The sequence below is a fragment of the Delphinus delphis genome, chromosome 8 (genome assembly GCF_949987515.2).
Source record: "Delphinus delphis chromosome 8, mDelDel1.2, whole genome shotgun sequence".
NCBI lineage: Eukaryota > Metazoa > Chordata > Mammalia > Artiodactyla > Delphinidae > Delphinus > Delphinus delphis.
The window spans coordinates 60,681,824-60,702,262 of NC_082690.1; the positions used below are offsets into that span (position 1 = coordinate 60,681,824).

The window sequence follows — 20,439 nt, forward strand, 5'->3', positions numbered from 1 at the left end:
CTTATAATATCCACATTAATAAAATATGATGTGGCAAATAGTTTGGTCAAACTAATGAATGGTGAATGATCTGGTTCATTGTTTATATGTGAATGGATATCAGACTGGAAAGCAGACTGTACTGGTGAGCCACAGGGGTCTGTCCTATTCACTAGTCATATCACTGATTCTAGTGAGACCATTGATAAATGCCAACCAAATGGGCAGATTAAATGAAGCTTAGAGGTAGTTGATATGTTAGGTGAAAGAGTCAGGGATGTGAAAAAAGAACTCCGTGGGCTAGAGCAATGGTTAAATCTGTGGTGATAAAAATTAATAGGGACAAGTGTTTCAGTCTACAGTTAAAACCAAAAACCAACTGTAAAATCCTAGGAGACCCACTTTAGCAATACTAGCAAGTAAAGCCCAGGAGCTGACTGAAAACTCAATGTGTGCATCAACAGTGCAGTGTTAAGGCCTTAGAAGTGAATTGATTCAACGAATATTTACTGGCCCGTACTGCGGCCTATGTGCAAGGGAACAGATGGCCAGGCACAGTCCTTACTTTGGGGAGCACAGTCTAGTTGTGTGTGGCAGAGTGGTGAGGAACAAGAGCTCTGGAAAGAGGGCCTGAGTTTAAAACCTAGCTCTACCTCTGAACAGCTGTTTCCTCATCTGCAAAGTAGGAACAACGATAGCATCTGCCTCAGCATAGGGTGGTTGCGAAGATTAACATGCATGTAAGACTGCTTACTGCAATGCCTAGTGCATAGTACGTCTAGGAGATGTACCAGCCTCAACATGCTCTTACGGATCATTTGCCTGGAGAGAGCCTAGTCTAGCTTATACTGTGGAAAGAATCCCTAATAACCAGGGCTTGACCACACTGCCCCATCGGTTTGGCGACTGTGTGTTATGAACCACAGATTGAAAGATATGGAAGTGTATTTAGAACTAGGCTAAGTATATGAAATTGGGATTGTCCTGGAAATCCTGTGATGGGTAATCTCGATTCCTTGGCCCTCTGCTTAACGTGCCATGTCTTCCTTAAGCCTTGCCCAAATTATCTCACCTGGTCTGAGCCCTCTACTGATTTTGACCCTTGTCCCTCTGAATCAGACTCCCTCTTATCCCAGCTAGCTGTTATGACCATCTGAAAATATCACTGTCCCTGGTACATAGTAAGGGCCCAGCGACTATGGGATATTATGACAGACTAATGGATGGTTAGATGGGTGAGAACCAGTGTGGTTTAGGGGAGTGTGCACTGGGTTTGGCCCCAGACAGACACATGGATTTGAATCGTGATTCCTGTGCTTATTTAATGTGTATACTTGGATAACTCATGTTATCTCGCTGAGCCTCAGTTTATTCATTTGTAAAATTGACTAGTACCTCATTGCAAGCGGTTATAAGGATCTGGAATAGTAAATGTAAAGTGCTCAACCCACCGTGGCTGCTTTATTATGATTATTGATCTTTACCTTTTGAGGGAAGTAAACAAAATAACATCCTCATTCGAGGAAACGGGGGCACATTTTCTACACAGGTACCTTCCTTGCTTCCTCCCTAATCTTTAGTTTGTTTCCCAAGGAAGCTGGCTTTAAAAAGAAAACTGCACCCCACCCCCCAAAAAAGAAAAGAAAACTGCCTTCCCATCCTGCCCCCCACCAAGCTCATGCCTCTACACCACAGGACCTCTAGATTCAACACAGGCCAGTTCCTTTGGTCGGGCCTCCCCGCTTTCCCGACCGCCTGTAGACCAACCAGTAGACTGAATGATCCATAGCTCATTTGACTTTCCAGCAAACCTCCTGACCTGTGACCTCTTTGCTTTCTCCCCTCATCGAGGTGTGCTCTGGGTTGAGAATAGGTCAACTCTTTGTCTTTTCCTTGGGACACAGTGACCCTATGCTTGCATGTGGGGGGTAGAGGGGAGGAGGAGTCGGAGGAGCTTCTTCTGAAGCTCCACATTGTGTGGGGACGACCTGGAGCTGGGATCACTGCCCTTCTTGCTTCACCAACTCCAGCTGCTCGCCAGCCGCCTTTGACACGCGCCTCGCCCAGCTTAGGCCTCAGCTCACACCACAGGTTTCCTCCCTCTTTCCTAAACAATGTGATGATCCAAAGCCCCTCCAGCCACTGAGAGCAGAAAGCCAATTGATGTAACTGTCCTCCTGTGCATTGTGACGCCCCACTGTCCTGAAAGCAGGAGCTCATCAAGGTCCACGTGAGCCAACTTCCTACGTGTGCTCCCACATCTAATCTAATTACAAACCTGATCGGAAAGTTAAAACTCGCCTGGTGGGGGCTGTTGCTCCAAAGGGAGTTCTGTGAGTCCCAGGAGCTGCTTCTTAGGGACCACCCTCCCGTTCTTTTCCTCAGCTTTGTTTGGGAACTGCCTAGTGGAGGGCAGGAAGGGCCTAGTGCTCAGGAGAGGAAGATGGAAGTTTTCCACAGCTAAGCTGCCTGCAGCCCAGTTCGGACCCTCAGGTTGGGGAAGGCTGGGCAGGGCTGAGACAGTTGCGTTCCACCTTTCTCCCCCATCTCTCACCAAATAAAATAATTATTTCATTTATTCATTCTTCATTTTTTCGTGCAGTCATTCAGAAATCATCTGTTGACCACTTATTGTGATCCAGGCACTGGGCAAGGAGCTGTGAAAGAAGGTTGAGACATGGCTCTTGCCCCGTGATCTACTGGGAAAGGCAAGTAAAAGTAGACAGGCAATAACGACATAACATGGTGAGGGCCACCTTCCACAGGAGTAAGTACTGGATTCTGTGCAAAGAGGGAGGGTGTGGACCCGGGCTGGGAGTCGGAGAAGCCTCAGTTGAGTCGGTGACTATGTCACTGAGGAGCCCTAAAGGTGAATGAGCACTAACCAGTTGAACCAGTAGGGGGGGCCTGCGTGATGGCCTTTGGTGTACTTCGGGGAGTTAATTGTTTTCACTGGGTCCTTAATTCTTCAGCCCCCAAGATCACTAGATCAGCATGGGAATTAGAGTTCTGCAATTGAGAGACTCCCTGAAGGAATAAATTTTTAGAACAGATGGTCAAGTTCAATTAATGAATAATAGTAGGTGGCAGGGAATCAACCCCTTTTTAAAAATCATCTATTCATGTTGCTGCACGTGTATCCAGCCTGTTGCTTCTGACTGCTGCATCATGTTTCATAGCATGTATCTACTACATTTAACTTACCTGTTCCCCCAGTGATGGACACTTGATTGCCTCAACTCCCCACTGCCACAAAATATGTGGTGAACATCTCCCATGTTGCCCTCTATAGACCTGTGTAAGAATCTCTCTGAGATACATATCCTCACGAGCAAAGTGCTGGGTCATAGGGTAAGGTACTTTAACATGACAAATATTACAAGATTGGCTTCCAGAATGGCTGCTCCAGTCTGTCCCCTAGCAGTGCATGAAGAATCTGAGATCCGCATGTCTTCACCAACACTGGGCATTTTTCAGCGTTCTCACTTTTTGCCAGTGTGTTAACTTGAAGTTCTATCTCATTTTTTTAAATTAATTAATTACTTTACAGTAAGTCCTTGTTGGTTATCTCTTTTAGATATAGCAGTGTGTACATGTCAGTCCCAAATTCCCAATAAAATGCTATCTCATTTTTAAAAATTTTCCTTTCTCTAATCACACACAAGCTTGAGGATCTCTTCATATACTTAATCATCTTGTTTGTTTGTTTTTTTCCTCCTCTGGGCATTGACTGTTCATATCCTTGCCTCATTTTTCTGTTGGGCTTCCTGATCCTAGCCTTGTTGCTAAAACTTGAGTTGAGGCAAAGTGCTTCTACAGACTGTTAGCTACCTGGGAGTCAACACAGGGAAGTGAGAGGCCATGTAGCAGAGTGATAAGGACATGGGCTTGGTAGCCAGACTGCCCTGGTTTGAATCCCACCTCTGCTCCTTACAGCTGAGTGACCTTGGACAAGTTACTTATCCCTCAGTTTCTGTTTAACCTCCTTCATAGGGTTGTTGTGAAGATTAGATGTTAGTATATATAAAGTATTTAAAATAGTGCCTAGCATGTAGGAGGTATATACAAATGCTAACTCTTATTATTAGACTGCTATCTTCCTCCTACTTAGCCCTACTGTACCCTTGAGAAAATAGATACTTGTATCAGCAGGCAGTAAAATAAGCAGAAAGAAAACAGCTCTCAGCCTAGGCTCAGAGCTCACCACTCCTACTCACATGTGTAACTCTTACCAAGGTCTCGGACTCTGGACCTGCATTCTGCTCCCTATCTAAGGCCAATCTTTAAGACCTGACCATTTCTGATTAGCCAGATTTCCAGGCCTGCAGTGCCCCCCATCCCTGGCCTGGCTAGCTCGGCCCTATTGCTGCTTCTCTGCCAGCCTGTCAGCTGGATACTATCCCTCACAACCTTCACCTTCAGTATTCACAAAGCCCGGTCTTTTTGGTGAGTCAGCTCACTTGGGCAGAGATAAGACCAGAGTAGATTCTGATGGACACACAGGAAGGCAAGTACTGCTACCAGAGCCAAGTCACTAAAGGCCAACTCTAAACCCCCATCCTCCTGGGCTGTAGACATTCTCTGACTCTCCAGATTAGTATTGGAAGTAGGGTATCTGGAGATTATCTCTAGCCTTTGAGGTTGATACTGACATTGGTAGGCATATCTTTCCACAGACCACCAGAGGCCAAGTCCTGAGGTGGCTGGGAGAATTGCTGATGTTTGTAAGCCTTTGCCCGGTGAGAACCTCTGGAGTAGTCAGCATAGTTCCTTTGAGTGTGTTATAGAAAAACATAAGTGAGTGGGATGGTGTACTCTGTCCCCTTTAACCCAGCTATTAAGACCATGAAGGCCTAGTCCATACACTTCACTGCCCATTTAGCACCAGCTACTCCAATTTAAGATAGTGATACCTAAACCCAAACCTCCCAAGTGACAGCCAGTATGCCAATGCCAGAACAGAGGGGCGGCTCTAGTTTTCCTTTGGTGGATCACCTCGGATAGCAGTACCTGCCTCCCTTTGTGCCGTCAGATCCTGTAGTCCCCTTGTCAGCCAGGTGGGCCAACTCACCATCTTGTGTACGTAACCTTCTCCCAGATACAGTTCTGAATTGGGGGATTTGTTTCTGCTTCAGCAAAAAATGTCAAAGAGGCAGAAATCTCTTCATTTGCGAAGTCTCCTCACTGCTGCCCCTGGTGTCTGCTTCTTTTGCCTTGTCTTGACCTCTGATACCAGTGTGTTTCTTCGTTTCTGGTTGCTTACTTGTTTTGTGGTCTGCTGTTTCCCTCTGCCTCTAGTCCTTGACATCTGACCTGGCTTTTTACTCTCTGCCTCACGTCTCTGCTGCCTGGTCTCTGGCCCTTGGCTCTGTTTTGACTATGAACTTCTTGACACTCCCTGGCCTGGCCTGCTGCTAAGCCTGTTCTCACGAGCCTTGCCTTAGCTTTCTCTTACCTGGCTAGCCTCCTACTCTGTTTCTACCCTCCTACATCCCATTGGTCCACGAAGTTCTTTTCATCATCAGAGCTAACCATAGTCATGTAGTCCTTTAGCCTGATCTGGGCTGGCTTCTCCAAAAAGGGCCTGATCCCTGTGGAACTCTGGGTTAGATGCTTTTTAAGTATGAGATAGCTCTTGGGCAAAAAAAGCTTACTAGCTATCTGGTAAGGTGTTTGGTGCCACTCGGCCTGAGCAGCCACAGTTCCTTTAGTCCTAGGTATACCCCACAGTGGGGCTGCTACCTTTTGAGTTAATTAAAAGTGAAAGGAGTCTTCTCCAGGATTGCAGAATGAGTCACTAGCTTGGATGCTCACCCTCTTTGTCCTCCAAGTTTGTGAAGTGAATTGCCCATTCCTTTTGATTGGGTTAGCAGCCCCAGGGCTTAGCCTAGTCACTTTCCTCTCCCCATCCTGCCAGACCACTGTCTGCCCTTTGGGGCGAAGGGCAGCATACTTGGTTGCTTGGACACGTCTTGCAGCCTGCAAATTGGACAGATGGAATCAATACTCAGGAACCTGGAGAGGCCCAGGTAGCACAGTTAGTGACACTAGCTGCCTGGAGGGACAGCTTGCCATGGGAGGGGGTGTGATTGAATGGTGATTGGACACAGCAGCTGAGGATTAACCAAATTATGTCCCTTTGAGTTTAGATCGACAAACCCTTCTCACTTAGATTTTAAAACAAGCCAACTTGTGCAGAATATAGAAGAGCTGCCTTATTTTTTTAACATCTTTATTGGAGTATAATTGCTTTACAATGGTGTGTTAGTTTCTGCTGTATCACAAAGTGAATCAGCTTTACGTATACATATATCCCCATATCCCCTCCCTCTTGCGTCTCCCTCCCACCCTCCCTATCCCACCCCTCTAGGTGGTCACAAAGCACTGAGCTGATCTCCCTGTGCCATGCAGCTGCTTCCCACTAGCTATCTATTTTACATTTGGTAGTGTATATATGTCCATGCCACTCTCTCACTTCGTCCCAGCTTACCCTTCCGCCTCCCCGTGTCCTCAAGTCCATTCTCTATGTCTGCGTCTTTATTCCTGTCCTGCCCCTAGGTTCTTCAGAACCTTTTTTTTTTTTTAGATTCTATATGTATGTGTTAGCATACAGTATTTGTTTTTCTCTTTCTGACTTACTTCACTCTGTATGACAGTCTCTAGGTCCATCCACCTCACTACAAATAACTCAATTTCATTTCTTTTTATGGCTGAGTAATATTCCATTGTATATATGTGCCACATCTTCTTTATCCATTCATCTGTCAATGGACTTTTAGGTTGCTTCCATGTCCTGGCTATTGTAAATAGTGCTGCAATGAACATTTTGGTACATGACTAGAAGAGCTGCCTTCTTTTTTTTTTTTTTTTTTTTTTTTTGCGGTACGCGGGCCTCTCACTGTTGTGGCCTCTCCCGTTGCGGAGCACAGGCTCCGAACATGCAGGCTCAGTGGCCACAGGCTCACAGGCCCAGCCGCTCCACGGCATGTGGGATCTTCCCAGACCAGGGCACGAACCCACGTCCCCTGCATCGGCAGGCGGACTCTCAACCACTGCGCCACCAGGGAAGCCCAAGAGCTGCCTTCTTAACACAGGGCTATGCCAGCATGAGTCCTGGGGGTGATTAGGTATATATCTAGAGCCCACTTCAGCCCAGATTTGTGTTATTATCACTAAGATTATATGGACACAGAGAAGAGAGCTCATATTTGTGGATCTCCTTTGATGTGCCAGGCACTGTGGTTTTACATACTTATAACCTACAAGGGAGGCATCATTATCTGTTATTCCAGTAAGGAAATGGAGTCCCAGAGGTATAGTAACTTGTCCAAGATCACAGTCAGTAAATGATAGAGCTTTGATTTGAACCCACGTCTCCCTATACTTGTTATAAAATTTCATGCTGTCTTCCCAATTTGTGTCTTAGTTCAAACTTCTCTTGACTTTCCCACAGCCCAGCTATGGGGTCAGGTACATAGTAATGATAACTAATGTTCTTTGAGCACTTATTATATGTCAGGCACTGTACAAGCACATTACATACACTAACAGAGTCATATGAGCTAGATACTCCTCCTTTTTTTTTTTTTTTTAATTTGGGGGTGCTGCATACCATAACCTTCTTTAGGAGTATCACAGTACTCATTAGCATTTATGTATGTATGTATGTATTTATTTACTTGGGCAGGCTGCGTTGGGTCTCCGTTGCTGCGCACGGGCTTTCTCTAGTTGCAGCAAGTGGGGGCTACCCTTTGTTGCGGCACGTGGTCTTCTCATTGCAGTGGCTTCTCTTGTTACGGAGCACAGGCTCCAGCCGTGCGGGCTTCAGTAGTTGTGGCTTGCAGGCTCCAGAGCACGGGCTCAGTAGTTGTGGTGCACTGGCCCAGTTGCTCCATGGCATGTGGGATCTTCCTGGACCAGGGCTTGAACCCGTGTCCCCTACACTGGCAGGCGGGTTCTCAACCACTGCGCCACCAGGGAAATCTGAGCTACATACTCTTAATATCCCTGATAATTATGATTGCAAAATGATTTTCTAATTTCATCATTTGTTCTACATTTATTATTTGTCATTCTACAATAAAGAAGAGCTTTCCCGTCTCTCCCATTGACTTATTCATTTATTTTCAATACGGACTCTTGGAATCTTAGTGTACCCAATGGGTGATAATCCATTAATGTCTTTATTCATGTTGATGTTCATATTGTCTCCGATTTTAAAGCCAGCGTTCTTAACCTCTGTACCATACTACATCCCTTTCTATCAGATATTTTTCTCACTGCCTGCAGGTAGTTGCCCATCTCTAACAGCCTTTTTGAACCCTCTTTTAATCTTCTGGCAAGCAGGAAGACTAATGCCAGTCTTCATCCAAATTATGTGTAAACTATGAGCAAATAGTCTCCAAGTGAAAACCTGACAGACTCTGCTGTGAGTTAAATATCTGAGTTTTAGACATTGATTTTAGGTGCTTAGAGACCCTTCTTATTTCTCTTTGGGATCATAATTCATATCCTAGATAAATTACCTGTAAAAGGTAATTCTTAAGATCCTTTTAGGTAAGGGGAATAGGCACAGGAGGCTCACTTGACCATGTTAGATCAGATGTAGAAGAACCCCATCTATGTGGGAGATAGATTCTGGTTCTTTGACTTACCTATGAGGACTGTGTGTTTGTGTGCATGGGAGTTATTGAAATTCATTCATCCGTTCAGCAAATAACAGGGCAGGTCCTGTGCCTGTTGAAGGTTATGAAACTCAAACCAGTTGATACAGGGAAAACCAGCAATACTGCTGGCTACAGATATTGAAAAACTAACAAAGGAGAGAAACTAAAATTGTAGGTTGGCTTTTTAATATTTATGATAGAGTGATTTTTAAATTTTTATTTATTTTTGGCTGGGCCACAAGGCTTCCAGAATCTTAGTTCCCCAGCCAGGGATTGAACCCGGGCCCTGACAGTGAAAGTGCCAAGTCCTAACCACTGGACCACCAGCGAATTCCCTAGAGTAATTTTTTTTAATGCTTGCCATTTATGCCTTCAAAAGCATTAATAGTTCTGAAGGCCAGTGAGCAAAAGATGAACATGCTAAGAGAAAAATAGGCAAAGGACATTATGCCTGAAAATAAAAACAAAATTGATAATTGTGATTCATGAAAAAGGAAACACAACTGATTGCTAAACATTTTTTTTAAGTCCAGCCTCACTAGTAATCAAGGAAATGCAAGTTGAAACAGCAGTGTGATTCCATTTTCTGTGTCCAGATTAACACATAATGAAAAAGCTTTGGTGAAAGAAAGGCACAGCGGTTGCTCTCATCCTTCTTCCTTTGATAGTAAAAATAAAAATCGGTACAATCTTTCTGAAAGGTAATTTAGTAACATTTATCAAAATCCTTAAAAATGCTTATACTTTTGATCTAGAAATTCATCTGTTACGAATTTATGCAAGGAAATAGAGATTGTTATTGAAATATTAAGAATAATCTAATTGTTTTACCATTGGGGATTAGCTAAATATAGACTAGCCTTTTAGTAGAATACTGTGCAGTCATTAAAAACAATGTGATAGACAGATATTTAAGACATGGAAGGGGGGTGAGGTATGTGTGTGTTTAGGGAGAGTTTATATATGATCCAATTTTTGGTAAATAAAAATGTGCATACATTGAAAAAAATGGAAAGATGTTATATATTCTAAAACTTTTTTCTTTTTGATTAGCTATATCTTCTGAGTTTTTTTTATAGTGAACACGAACCTTTTTTTATTAGGGAAAAAAAAGGAAAGTATTAGCAGGAACATTACATGATAGAAGGGAAGCTAACATATATGGAGTATTCCTGGGTCAGGCACTGTACTTGGTGCTATATAAATTCACCTAATTTAACCTCACTGTGGAGGCTCCTGCCTCTTGTCCTACTCCCTCCAGTTCATTCTCACACAGCTATAGGAGTGATTCTTCTAATAGCAAAGATTTGGAAGGAAACACACCAAACTATAAATAGTGGTTAGTCTTAGAATTTAGATTAAGGAGATGGCTATAAGGGAAGACTTTCATTTTTCAATTTAATATTTCTATATGATTTGTATTTTTTTAATGTATATATCTTGAAGTGGGGAGGAAAAGCATGTGTTGCCACGTCACTTCCCTTTTAATCCCTTCAGTGGCTTATCTCATTCCCCACTTTTCTTCCCCTTACACCCTCTACTCCAATTCTACCTTTTTTTTTTTTTTTAATTTTATTTTTTTTGGCTGCATTGGGTCTTCGTTGCTGCGCGTGGGCTTTCTCTAGTTGCGGCGAGCAGGGAGCTACTCTCTTTTGTTTTTTGGGTTTTTTTTTTTTTTTGCGGTACGCGGGCCTCTCACCGCTGTGGCTTCTCCCGTCATGGAGCACAGGCTCCAGACGCGTGGGCTCAGCAGCCACTGCTCGCGGGCCCAGCTGCTCCGGCATGTGGGATCCTCCCAGACCGGGGCATGAACCCGCGCCCCCTGCATTGGCAGGCGGACTCCTATCCACTGTGCCACCAGGGAATTCCGTGGGGGCTACTCTTTATTGCAGTGCGCGGGCTTCTTATTGCAGTGGCTTCTCTTGTTGCAGAGCACAGGCTCTGGGCGCTCGGGCTCAGTAGTTGTGGCTCACGGGCTCTAGAGCACAGGCTCAGTAGTTTTGGCGCATGGGCTTAGTTGCTCCGTGGAATGTGGGATCTTCCTGGACCAGGGATGGAACCTGTGTCCCCTGCATCAGCAGGTGGATTCTTAACCACTGCACCACCAGGGAAATCCCCAATTCTGCTTTCTTCAGGTGAAGCTTCGTGCTCTTTTGCCTCCGATTTGTAAATGCATTGGGTCCTCCCACTTCACCAACCCAGATCTGGCTTCTCAGCCTTCCAAGTCTTTAACACCTTAAATACCACATCCTCTGGGAGGCCTTTCTTGATCCTCTCCCTTAGTTTCCCACCATACATGGTACTTCTCCCATCGTAGCCTTTATCACACTTCGCTGTAATTTTATGCTAATTTGTTGTCCTTCCCAGAAGAGACTGTAAGCTCCTTGAGGGCATGGACACTAGCACCTAGAACAGTGACTAGAACATAGTAAGCATTTGATAAGTAATTGATGAATAAACACTTCGTATTTTATTGTCTTGGACACTGAGCCTTAGAGAGGCGTTAGATAACGTGTCCAGAGCCTCTCAGCCAGTAATGTTTCAGAGCCAACTTTCCTACCCTTGTCTTTGATGCTCGTAAAGTTCATGTTCTCTCCACTGTACCACTCACATGAGCAGAGGCAGATCCAGTCCCCAAACATGCCTCAGAATCTGAGTGTCTACTTCCTCAGCCTTTCCTGTTTTTGACACTTGGTGTCTTTTTGATTTCTTCCAGTGTGGTGCAGGTCCTGCTTGCAGCTGGTGCTGACCCAAACCTCGGGGATGATTTCAGCAGTGTTTACAAGACTGCCAAGGAGCAGGGAATCCATTCTTTAGAAGGTAAGTGTGGGCTACCCTGCTGTTCTGAGATCTCTCCTCCCTGTGGCTTCCAGGCAGCCGTGCTCTGTGCCAACTCTACCAGCAACTCAGGGTGAGAGCCTGCAAGTCCCTCATCCTCTAGGAACTCATAGAGAGCGCAGAAGCCTTGGAACAGATGCCCTTCACAGTCCCCTCTGGCTCTATAATTTATGTCACTTCAAGTCTTGGGGAATAAAATAGAGGCCCAATTTCATAACCGGGGTGGAGGGGTAGAAGAACCTTTTAACTGGTGTTCTCCCAAAAGTGCCTCAATCTGTGGAGTCTCAGATGAGTGGACAGTGGAGCAGGTTTCCATAAAATAATTAAGGCAACTGTGTGGAATGTGGATTTATTCTTCCTCTACTTTCTTCAGACTTACCCTGTCCCAGCCCTGCCCCAGAACTAGAAAGCAACCTCACTGGTTTCCTCAGCCTCAGAAGTCCCTCAACTGTTTTTTTCCCCTCTTCTGTGTGAAATACAATCCTCTCTCTGGACTGGCCCCTCAACTTACTGAATGACCCAGGACAAAGAGTGGACCTTGTCTGTGCTTGTAAAATGGGGTGGTCATCAGTGCCTCCCTGGGGTGTTGTGTGCGTGGTTGCTTGGACTTCTCAGAGGAAGGAGGCGGTGTGCACCTACCAGGGCTTGGTCACGTGTCCGTTGAAGGGTACCTGGGCAAGTTAGTCTGTTATTGCCTCTGGTGAGTTTTTCAAAAGTAGGGTTGAGAAGAGGGTAGGTTGCTTTGACTGCAGACAGAGATGAATATTTTACGTTTGAGCTTTGCTTGTCCAGATTGGCTCTGCTGCCCGCCCATTATCCTGGATCACTCACAGAGGCTGAGATTCCCCTCCCTTTCCAGCAGCAGGGCAGATGAGCAGTGGCTACTTTAGGGTTGGCAGTAATGCCAGGAGGACAGACAGCCTTGCTGATTGCCTAAGGGTCAGAACATTGACCTGAGGGAAGGTTCAGCAGAGGGAAGCAGTGTGCTCAGCCCTCAGAGCTGTCAGCAAGGCTACCAGACTGACGTGGGTGTGGTAGCCTAGGGCAGAGGTGTCATTGCTGCCCCAGCAAGGTTTCTCAAATCAGCAGCCTGAGAGAAATGTCAAGAGCATCAGAGCATTGCTACCCAGTTGCAGTGTGAAGTTGCCCTCCCCCTGCCTCTCCACCTCTCTGAACCTGCTCCTTTTATCAAGCTCGCTTGCTGTGACTAGATCCTCCATGGAACTTTTGCTGCAACCTGCCCTCAGCTGCTCTTTTGAATGTTCTCTAAATCTTGGCCCTTTATGTGGTTATTTGAACTCTGATCTGCTCATATGTCTTTTCTTTCCTCGTCAGCTGACAGTTCCATGTTCAGGCCTTGACCTATGCCTCCTTGGATTCCCCACTGAGCTGGGGGAATCATGTTCACTTTGTTTCCAACAGAGGAGAATTTCATGAGTACCAAACTTGCCCTATATTTGCAGCCTGATGTGTGGGGACTCACCTTATAGGCTGTCCTCTCCTCACTAAGACATAGCATTGCCACCCTCAGCTCTGTCTTCTGTTCAGGTGCTCTCACCAAAAAGCAAGGAGGAGCATTTGCTGAGAGGGCAGGGCCAGGTAGAAGGGAAGGGATTATTTGAGTGCCTTCTTATCTGTTCTTGGGATCCCAACAGGGTCCAGTAAGCATTTTTGATTTCACAGAATCTCAGAACTGTGAAGCCGTCTAATCCAACCTCTGCTGTCACACCAGTCCCCACCCGTGCCTTTCACGTTTTGTACCTTTGTGTTCTAATAGTTCAGCTTTCCAGGTTGATCCTCATATTCCACATTCTAGATCAGTGGTCAGCAAACTTCTTCTGGAAAGTGCCAGATAGTAAACATTTTAAGCCTTGTGGGCCAGTTGGTCTTAGCTGTGACTACTCAGCTTGGCCACTGTAGCGCAGAACACAATACACAAATGAGAGTGTGTGGATGTGTTCCAGTAAAACTTTATTTACAAATATTGGCAGCAGGCTGGATTTCGCCCATAGGCTGTAGTTTGCCAACCATGTTTTAGATATTTACTTTTTTCTTTCTTTCCTTCCTTTCTTCTTCCCTCCCTCCCTCCCTTCCTCCCTCCTTCCCTCCCTTCCTTGCTTCCTTTCCATTTCTTTGCCTGTTTTCATCAACCTCCTCTGAATTTTTTTTAGCTTTTGCTAGCCAGCCTATATTCTAGGTAGGTAGACAACAAAAATATTGGAATAGGCTAGCGTATCTCTCATGAAATAAAGATAAAAATATTAACTATCTCTTCTTATTTTATATGATCTGCAAAGTTAGCAAATAGGCTTTCTATGGATTCGGTTACTTATTCAGCAACCATTTTACAAAATTTTATTGATCACATTCCTATCTAGCAGGCATTGATCTAGGTACTGGTGAGTTAGACAAGATCCCTGCCATCATGTACTTCATGTGCTAGTCGTTGATTAAAATGTTTACAGGACTCTATTAAGTACAGAGCCCTGGAGCTCATGATCAGGACAATTTAGAAGTATTACTCAACAGTCACAGCTGTAGATCCACCAAACTTCATTCTTTTCTAGCCTCCATTTCTTCATCCTGTCCACAAAATTTTAAGAGATTTTCTCTGATTTATTGCTGAAATAAAAACATGTTTAACATTTGTCTTAATTTGTTGCTCAGTAATCCTTTCCCAAAAGGATATTAGGTTATTCTGGCGTGGTTTTGTCTTATCCTTAGCGAACCCATACTGGTACCCGGTAATCACCTAAGTGTTTCAGAACCATTAAAAATAAATTCTAGATTGAAATAATAAATTTTATCAACAATCATTGATAAACTCACTGCTCTGTGGCTTGTGAGATCTAACTCTCTCTGTAGCTTTTTCTCTTTTTTGAATTTCAGACTACCTTTGCCGGCCACAGTTTTCTGGCAGCTCAGCCAATTTTCCCTGATGTATCAGTGTGGATGTACTCTGCTCTCTGACTTCATACGCTCTGCTTTCTGACTCCGGGCCTGGAGAGTGACAGTTCTTTAAAATCGTCTCAGGGTTCTCCTCTCCTTACCAGTCTAAGCCTTTAACTCCTTCTTAAACATATTTTTCTTTCCTTTTTCCATTTAAAGATACCTCGTTCATTTATCCATTCAACCAGTATTTATTGATTGCCCACTGTATGCAAGTCACTGTACCCAGCTCAGGGTCATTCTCACTGCTGAAGTAGACAGAAACAAAAGAATCCTGTGGTTCTTTTTTTCTTTGGATTGGACTGACTTTTTCATGGGAAGCTACCTGACTTGGGGATGTGTGAGGAGGTTAAGTAGAAGACGAGGTACAAGCCCCTTGTCCAGAGTGTGTCTAGGCAAATTCACAGGAAAGTCACAAGCTCAGCAAAGTTCTTCAAAACACAAGCAAAGCATAAAGTCAGTGCCAAAGTCCATCAAGTTCACTAAATTTCTAATAGATATTTCTGTGGGGTTCAGCCTGTGCTCAGTACTGAAGGGAAGAGTGAGTTGTAGTTTGTGACTTTGGCAAGACCTCCCTAAACCCCCATAATATATCCCTTGTCTACCTTATCAGTATTATGTGAAGATGAAGAGATAAAGTATGTGATGTGTGAATTGTAGAGTACTCTACGGTTGTAATTGCTTATTAGTTTTGTTTATTTATAATTGAGCATGCACTTACTGAGTGTCAGGCACTCTGCCAGATGCTGGGAATAAATAAAAATGGATATATATGATCTAGCCCCTCAATATATATGATCTGCTCCCAGTCGAGTAAGAAGACAGACCTGTGAACAGGCACCACAGTGCAGAATGATAAATGCAAAGGTTGATAGATGTACAAAGGATATAGGTAGCACTGGTATAGGTAGTGATGCCCTCTATCTGAAGGCAGACTGATATCTGGGAAGTGTCACAGGGTAAGTGACTTTGAACTGGGTCTTAAGGATGTGTCAGAGACTGCCAGGCAGACTAAGAGGGGTGGACTTTCCAGGTAGAAGGGATAACACATGCAGAGACATGGGATAGGTGACAGCCACTGGAATCATCTGCCACAGTACTGAGAATAGCAAGAAGTAAGACCAGAGAGGGAGGCAGGGTTCTATGTGGGAAGGACCCTGAAAGGCAATTCTAGGGAGCTCATAGTGTTTTCTGAAGGCCATCAAAGGATTTTAAGTAGGAGAACGCTCAGTTTACATTAGCATTTTAGACGGACCATTCTGATGGGGTGGGGATGAATTGGAGAGGAGAGATTAGCAATGTTTGGGGGATGATGGATCCCTTTGAGAATTGGATGAGAAGTCATGCTCCTCTCCCTCAAAATGCATTTCTCATTTCTGGGGATTTCTAAAAGAAATCTTTGGGAATGGAGAGAACAGGTATTAGAAAAATATTAGGAGGAGGTGGAGTATTCAGTGGAATGTGGGAATTGATGGAAAAGGAGGCACCCATCTGTCACCTCGGGTTCTGCTTTCGGTGAACTGTTAGATGAGTGGGTCTGTAGTTCAAAGAAGTCTGGCAGCATTTGCTTGGTAGTTAAAGCAATGAATGTGACTGAAACTGCCTAAGGAAAAGAGTTAAAGGGAAGGGATAGGAGGACAAGTCCTTCACTCAGGGTATCAGCATTTAAGGTGTGGGGAGGAAAGAGGATCCAGGCAAGGAGACCAAAAGGTATCAGAGAAGTTTCTCTCAGAGAGGCTCTATATCCGTTCTGCCTGCTCAGAATGGGCACAGCCTAGAGAGGAAAGAAACCTCTTTGCTGAGACTTGGCTATCGGTTGCCCCATTTCTAGTGAAACCCTTCTCCTGTTTGACATTTGGCATTGCTCTAGCAAGAAGCCTGCTCAACTGGCACATTACTGTATCTTCAGCTCTTGTCAAGGTTGGTGTTTCTGGGTAGAGAGCAGGTCTGCTGGTGCAGGTGATGTAGGGATGCTTGGCCTTATTGGTCTGACTGTTCTGTCCATTCTCTCCAGTTCTCAGAATGGCATCTTCAGAGGCACAGCGGTATCCTGGAGAAAGGTCAGTCTTCAGTGCCAGGAAGTAATGGGTCCTCTAAGCTCTGTCACCAGCTGTGTGATCTTAAGCAAGTGGCTTAAGGTCCTTGAATTTAGGTTTTCTCATCTGTAACATAGGGATAACAATACCCATCTTAAAGAGTTGTTTGGATGACTAGAAATAAATACATGTAAAGCACAGTAGCATGTGATGAAGAATTTCTGTACAGAGTTGGGTCTTGGATCAGTGTAAGGCAGGAAACCTGCCTTGGAGGTACTGAGCAACTCACCACTCAAGGGGCACTGACAGAGGCTGGCTGTCCGCCCATCAGGGATTTTGTAAAGGGTCATTAGATTATATAGCCTCTAAGGTTCCTGTCAGCCATGTGATTTCTAAGGTTCTAGAAACTTTAGGCTCATCGTCAGAGCAAGTAATGTACTTAGAAGAAGTAGGATTTGAGCTGGACTTTGGAGAGTGAAGAGGAGGGGAAAAAAAAGAAAAGATTTTCTTAGCAGGGAGCACAGCTTGAGCAAGGCACTTAGAGGGGACACGTGGAGGGGAGCTTAAGAGATCACGGCTGCTTCTCTACCAACTCACTCCCTGATCTTGACCACATTCCATTCAGTGCCTTGAGCCCCACCCATGCCCACTCTAGGAGAGTTCCACTTGTGGCTGGCTGATGGGTGGTGGGCCCCAATCCTCAGGTGGAGGAGGCAGTAGATTAGACGTAACAGTAAACAAGTCACCCAGTCAGGGATGCTGCTGGCTGCTTGTAAGTAACTGTTATAAACATTGGGTGTCTGGGGCTGTCAGAAATGCAAGTGAGCCCTCTGAGCTCCTCCCACATAGACAATTAAAACAATAAAACACGGCAGAAACGTGGCCAGAGCAGGCTATAAATCAGCTTCTCTTCTCAGCTCCAAGTGGCGGCTGTATAAAGATGAGTTGTACAGAAGCTGGGTTGGCACAGGGCCCTTCTGGGGGTAGAGGGCCTGACTTTCCTGGCTGAACCTGCCAAGGCCAACCCCACCAGCCCAGTTGGCCCTCTTCCCACAGCTCCAGGGGCTGCAGGTCCTGACCTGCTCCAGCTGACTTCCCCATCTCTGTATCTTCAGATGGGGGACAGGATGATGCAAGCTGGTACATCACAAACCAGTGGACAAGTGCCCTGGAGTTCAGGAGACGGCTAGGAGTCCCCGCCAGCGGTAATGGAACTGCTCTCTATAAAATTTCTCCGTCTCCCCAGGACATGCTAAGGAGTAGTCTTACCCTAGCTCATCTGTTCACTATAAGTTAACACCTAGCACCCACTGCATGTCCAGACCTACCCAGGCAAAGCAGAGAGAATCTGCGCCCTTGGAGACAAACTCAAATGGGAGTAATAAGGCTCCCAAGGACCTACGAATCACCTAGAGAGCTTGTTAAAACACAGATTCCTGCCACACCCCGACTCCCAAGATTCTGATTCAGTATGCCTGAGGTAGGACCTGATATTTTGCATTTCTGCATTTCTAACAGGCTCCCACTCTTGAGTAGATGATCTAGGCTACTTGTGCTTGAACTGCTTTAAAAAAAACTCATCTGGACCTTCTCCTCCCTGGAAGAGACCTTTTTTATTGCCACTTTAAGTTTCATTCCTAGAGCATCTGTGTGCTTAAGCCATGGTATTATGGGTGTACAGAACACTTAGTAGCTATGACACCTGGAACAATTTTCTGTACCTCTCAGAGGCTGCATCTCCTTATTTGTAAAATAAAGGTTATTGGGAGAGTTAGGGGTAGTATATTTATCCCTAGCCTAAAACGTAGAACATAGAAGGAATTCCATTAATGTAAATTTCTGTTTTTATATCATCATCTTTGTCCTCATCATACTCTTATATAAAACTTCATTCAGAGTCTCTGTCACAGCCTTCCAAATGCTTTTCAGCGGTAGCAAACTGTTATCTGCAAAGAACCAAACATTATCTCAGAGTCCAAGGAATGGCTTGGCTATCACCTAACTGTGTGACCTTGGGCAGTTCTCTTTAGCTCTCTAAGCCTTGATTTTCTCATCTGTAGAGAATAATACTTTTTATACCATAGGTTTATTATAAAAATCAAAGTGAAGTACTTATGAAATATTTGAGAAAATACAAGGTATCATGCACATATAAGGTATCAGCAAGAATGATAATTAATAACAATAAAGATTGACGACATGACCAAGACAGTGTTTGACAAGGGTCCAGTCAGAGGTGCAGATAACAAGGACTATCAGAGCTCAGAGAAGAGAATCTCTGTCTGAAACATCAGGAAGTAAAATGATATTTGAGCCTCAAAGTATAAGGTTTTATGGAAGAGCCTGCAACTAAATGTGAATTGGGTGTGATCAGAGAAGGGGTATGTTATGTCCAAAATATTCAGGGGTGGAAAACAGAAAAAACATATTTCAGGGCAGCAAGTAAACTGGTTAGGGTGAAGCATCTGTACAGCAGAAGATTCATTTTAGAGGGTAATGAGCAGTAAAGGTGCTGCTTTAAAGAGAGTAGGCTGGGGCCAAATCAAGATTCTTGGACCTTATCCTTTAGGCAGAGAGGAGTCTTGAAGGTCCTAGAGGAGAAGGTACTGCAGGAACTGATTCCTTCCAGAGTAGAGAAGCAGGGGGAAGTGGTAATAATAATAGGTAAGATGATGATGATGATGATAGCTACAGCAGCAGGTTATGTTTATTGATACTTACTGTGTGCTCACAGCAACCCTGTGATGTAGGCACTAAAGGAAACTGAGGCAGAGAGATGATGCCAAATGCCAGCAGAACTGTCTCCTGCCCTTGTAGGAACCCAGCAACCATATCAGCTTGTATGTGCCCCACACTTAGCTCAGAACCTCTGACTTGTCCGAAGTCTTGGAAGGCTTGGGGATCTGCCAGGCCAAAAGCTGTTTGGGCAAGCTATTATTTTTAATAATGTCCCTGCCTCTTCCTCATCATTGTCAGAGCCTTGTCACACCTTCAGTGCCAGTGGTTCTACATGTCATTTCTCAGCAGTGTCAGCCACTACAGAGTCACTAAGATGGACAATGCACTGTCTATCCATCAGGCCTTTTGGTCAACTTCAAGATTAAGTGTAGCAGCCAGTTAGGTTAATTGTTTCCATCCTTTTAGCCCTCCAAATCTATATATACATTTAACTAAGAGAGGGAGATAGACTAGTTGACATGTTTTATTAAAAAGAATAAATTCGATACATTTATGAAAATAAGAAAAAAGTGGGATGGGGTGTCAAAGAACTAGTCTTATGATTTTTAACTGATTTACATATTTTGTGTATAAATATTTTTTCATCAAAAGTTCCAAATCAGGGATGGGTCCCACACACCACAAAAAATATATTAGAGACATTTATATGGATAGCAGGAAGGGAGACAGAGGGCTGAAATTTTCCAGGCACCCAGTGATTGATGGGGGCTGAGGCTCCCCCTGACGCTTTATTGAGTTTCCGATGATTATCTCTCACTGAGACATTTTTTACAGATGACGGTCGAGCTGTCACAATGGACCATGGGGGAAAAAAAACCAACAATAATAACACTTTAATCTTTTTACCGCACTGCTCCCTAGTATCTCAGATTCATCTTCCCTGACGCACGCAGTTCATTATTCTGCCCCTCCCTGGATGGGAAATAAAGGAAAATAAATATATATGTAGACACACTTACCCACATACATACACACACACAGAGTATATATAAGAGACCACCCCAGAACCAGAGAGGGGCAGAATTTATTGTTCTTTTTGCAAGTGTTGAGGTTTATTAGTAGAGATGCTGGGTTGGCTTGGAATTGGCTATTAATTACAGCATTTTGTATTTGTTTTTTATTGCGGGCTTTTAACATCTTAAAGAAAAGGCAGAGGAGAGGCAAGCAGGTGTAGAGATGGGGAGCACAGAGGGACCAAGTTTAGCCAACCAAGTAGCATGGCTTGCTGAGAG

General features: G+C 44.5%; 1 protein-coding gene across 3 annotated transcripts in view; it reads left to right on the top strand.

The window, feature by feature from the left end:
• The window catches only part of CLPB (ClpB family mitochondrial disaggregase), a 153,490-nt gene that overhangs the window by 44,785 nt on the left and 88,266 nt on the right, over nucleotides 1-20,439 (top strand). For 2 of the 3 annotated variants that reach the window (XM_060018328.1, XM_060018330.1), the window contains exons 4-5: nucleotides 11,362-11,465; nucleotides 17,584-17,673. In XM_060018328.1, the coding sequence (XP_059874311.1) occupies nucleotides 11,362-11,465; nucleotides 17,584-17,673 (194 nt within the window). The remainder of the gene's footprint in view (nucleotides 1-11,361; nucleotides 11,466-17,583; nucleotides 17,674-20,439) is intronic. The other variant, XM_060018329.1, reaches the window with a different exon arrangement.